The sequence below is a fragment of the Macaca mulatta genome, chromosome 8 (genome assembly GCF_049350105.2).
Source record: "Macaca mulatta isolate MMU2019108-1 chromosome 8, T2T-MMU8v2.0, whole genome shotgun sequence".
Classification (NCBI taxonomy): domain Eukaryota; kingdom Metazoa; phylum Chordata; class Mammalia; order Primates; family Cercopithecidae; genus Macaca; species Macaca mulatta.
Genome location: NC_133413.1, coordinates 7,998,096 through 8,001,245, shown reverse-complemented (window position 1 = coordinate 8,001,245; position 3,150 = coordinate 7,998,096). Strand labels below are relative to the sequence as shown.

Here is a 3,150-nt window from a genome sequence, read left to right as displayed (position 1 = left end):
ACACTATACCCAAAAATCAACTCAAAATGGATTAAAGACTTGCATAAAAGACCCGAAATTGTAAATCTAGAAGAAAACATGGGGGAATATCCTTACGACATTTCTCTGGGCAATTATTTCTACAACGGGACTCCAAAAGCAAAGACAACAAAAGCAAAAATAGACAAAGCAGGTTACATCAACTAGAAAACTTCTGCACAGAAAGGAAACAAAGTGAAGAGATGACCCATGGACTACGAGAAAGTATCTGTAAACCATACATCTGATGAGGGGCTAATATCCCAAATATATAAGGAAGTCAAACTACTCAATAAGAAGAAGACAAACATCTCAATTTAAAAATGGGCAATAAACCTGGCCCACAGATATATGGAAAACATACTCAACAACACTAATTATCAGGAAAACGCAAATTAAAATCACAAAGAGGTAATCATCTGTTAGAATGGCTTTTAACATATAGACAAATAATATGTGTTGGTGAGGATATAAAAAAAAGGGGACACTTGTACACCATTGGTGGAAATGTAAATAAGTACAGCCATTTTGGAAAATAGTATGGAGGTCCCTCAAAGCACTAAACATAGAATTACCATATGACCCAGCAATCCCGCTTCTGGGTATATCTCCAAAAAATTGAAATCACTATATCAGCCTCGGTGTTTCATGCCTCTAATCCCGGCACTTTGGGAGGCCAAGGCAGGTGGATCACAAGGTCAGGAGATCAGACCAAGTACTTACTCAAGCATATGGGAAACAGAATAGGATAGTAGTGTCCTTATCATCATTAACAGTTTGGATCAAGAAGAGGCATTAAGCATACAGACTCACTCTGTAATGAAAGCCAGGAGAAAGAGGAGCATCCAAGGGATCTTGAGGATGAAGGCAGCCCTTCCCCTCCCAATCACACGCCCACCTCCTCTCACTGCAGCTTCTGTCTCAGGCCTTCTCCCAGCAGAGCTATAAATCCAGGCTCACTCCTCACTCTCCACACATCCACTCCTGCTCTCCCTCCTCCAGGGGACCCCAGCCATGAGGACCCTCGCCATCCTTGCTACCATTCTCCTTTTCGCCCTGCTGGCTCAGGCTAAGTCACTCCAGGAAACAGCTGATGACGCTGCAACCCAGGAGCAGCCTGGGGAAGACGACCAGGACCTTGCTGTCTCCTTTGAAGAAAATGGACTCTCTACTCTTAGAGCCTCAGGTAGGAGACATCAATCTTGCAGATCTGCAAAATCTAGAACAAAAGGATTGGAAACAGGCTCTGGTATCAAGTGTGGAAAAGTCTACCTCACTTGAGTGACTTTACTTAATCTTCCTGGACCTTGATTTTCTCATCTCTGAATTAATCAGTGAGAACCGAACACATCTAAAAGATTTTCTTTCTTCTAAGACTTTTAGTTTCAAGATATTTCTGTGAAATTTGCTACTGTTAAGATAGAAAGAGCTACACTGACTTGTTATTTGTAGGTCTAAATGGGTAGACTTAGTTATAGAGAGAATATTTTACTTTGTCCATTGGTAAAGCTTTTAGAACCTAGAGAGGAACCTATGGGTGTGTTTCAATGTAGGCTAATAGGCTTGATTAAATCTTTCTGCAATACATACTTAGATCCAAACATCATATTGTGTCTCATACATATACACAATTATTATTTGTCAATTAAAATAAGTAAATAAGTAAAATGTTAAAAAAAAAAAAAAAAGAGAGAGAGAGAGAGAGAATGAAGAATTTGAATTTGGAAGGTCTTCAAAGACTCCTTGAGCACCAAAGTACTTGAGTACATGACATGAGCATGCACAATGCAGCATCTCAGAAACGGATGCAGGTGCATTAGGGAGCCTTGTTAGGACATGCAGATCATACATGGAGGTCTAGATTAGGGGTATGGATTAAGCAGAATGAAGAGTAGGTAACCCTGGGGTTGAGAGGTATATTGTTTTACCAGGGAGCAGGTAATTAACATGTCTTGAATAGAATCAGATGGGGAAAGAGCTATGATCTTGCATGACTAACACATAGCTAGTACGATTTCTTGTCATTTCTGACAAAGACAAGAATTTTCTCCATCCTAACATGACTGATACAGTATCTCTTGTTTAGACTATCTCAGTTAGTCTGGCTCTGCCTGTCCTTTTCCCCACCTCCCTCCCTGTGCCTGACCCTCTCTTCTTTCCACAGGTTCTCAGGCAAGACACACCTGCCAATGCCGATCCCGTTGTTTGAGGCGTGAGTCCAACTCCGGGAGTTGCAACATCAATGGCCGCATCTTGAGACTCTGCTGTCGCTGAGCTTCCTAGATAGAAAACAAAACAGTGCAAGATTCAATCCAAGGTCCTGAAAAAGAAAAAACACTTCACTCTGTGTACCTTGTGTCTTTCTAAATTTTTCTCTCCAAATAAAGTTCAAGCATTAAACTTAGTGTGTTTGACTTTTTAAATTTTCTTTTCTTTTTCCTTTTCTTCCCTTTTGCTTTTTTATATGGTGGATTGTACGGTTCCTTTGTATAGACAATTCTGATCCACATTAAGTTAACTGGTCTTTGCATTCCAATAATGCACTATTCGAGCATCATAGAGCAATAACGAAATAGCAAAAATGAATAAAATTGGGTTTGTTGCTGTTGTTGTTGTTTGAGACAGTGTCTCTCTTAGCCACCTGAGCTGGAATACAATGGTGCAATCTCTGCTCACTGCAGCCTTGACCTCCTGTGCTTGAATGATCCTCCTACCTCAGCCTCTTGAGTAGCTGGGACTACAGGCATGTGCCACCACACCCTGCTAATGTTTTGTACTTTTTGGAGAGACAGGGTTTCACCATGTTGCCCAGATTGGTCTTGAACTCCTGAGCTTAAGTGATCTGTCCTCCTCAGCCTCCCATAATGCTAGGATTTCATCCTTGAGCCACCATGCCTGACAGGATATAAGTGTTAATTGGAATAGTTTGAAACTTAAAAGTTCAATGCATTCCTAATGATTCTCAAACAATGAAGTTTACAATGAGAGGCAAAAAGTGGTTGTTGGCTCAAAGGAAAGATAGATCTGATGGGCTAGGTTCACTTGTCCTTTAATTTTAAAAAGTGGGAAAGCATTGCTATACATAATTTTTGAAATTTTAAGCAGATGTGTTAAATATATATGCTATACATT

At 40.3% G+C, this 3,150-nt stretch overlaps 1 protein-coding gene across 1 annotated transcript; it reads left to right on the top strand.

Annotated features, from left to right (window-relative positions):
• Positions 1 to 977: 977 nt before the first annotated feature.
• LOC144330594 (defensin alpha 4-like) lies at positions 978 to 2,626 on the top strand. The gene is made up of 2 exons (XM_077942800.1): positions 978 to 1,204; positions 2,183 to 2,626. Exons 1-2 carry the CDS (start codon positions 1,033 to 1,035, stop codon positions 2,290 to 2,292), a joined length of 282 nt encoding a protein of 93 aa, XP_077798926.1. The 5' UTR covers positions 978 to 1,032; the 3' UTR covers positions 2,293 to 2,626.
• Positions 2,627 to 3,150: the final 524 nt, after the last annotated feature.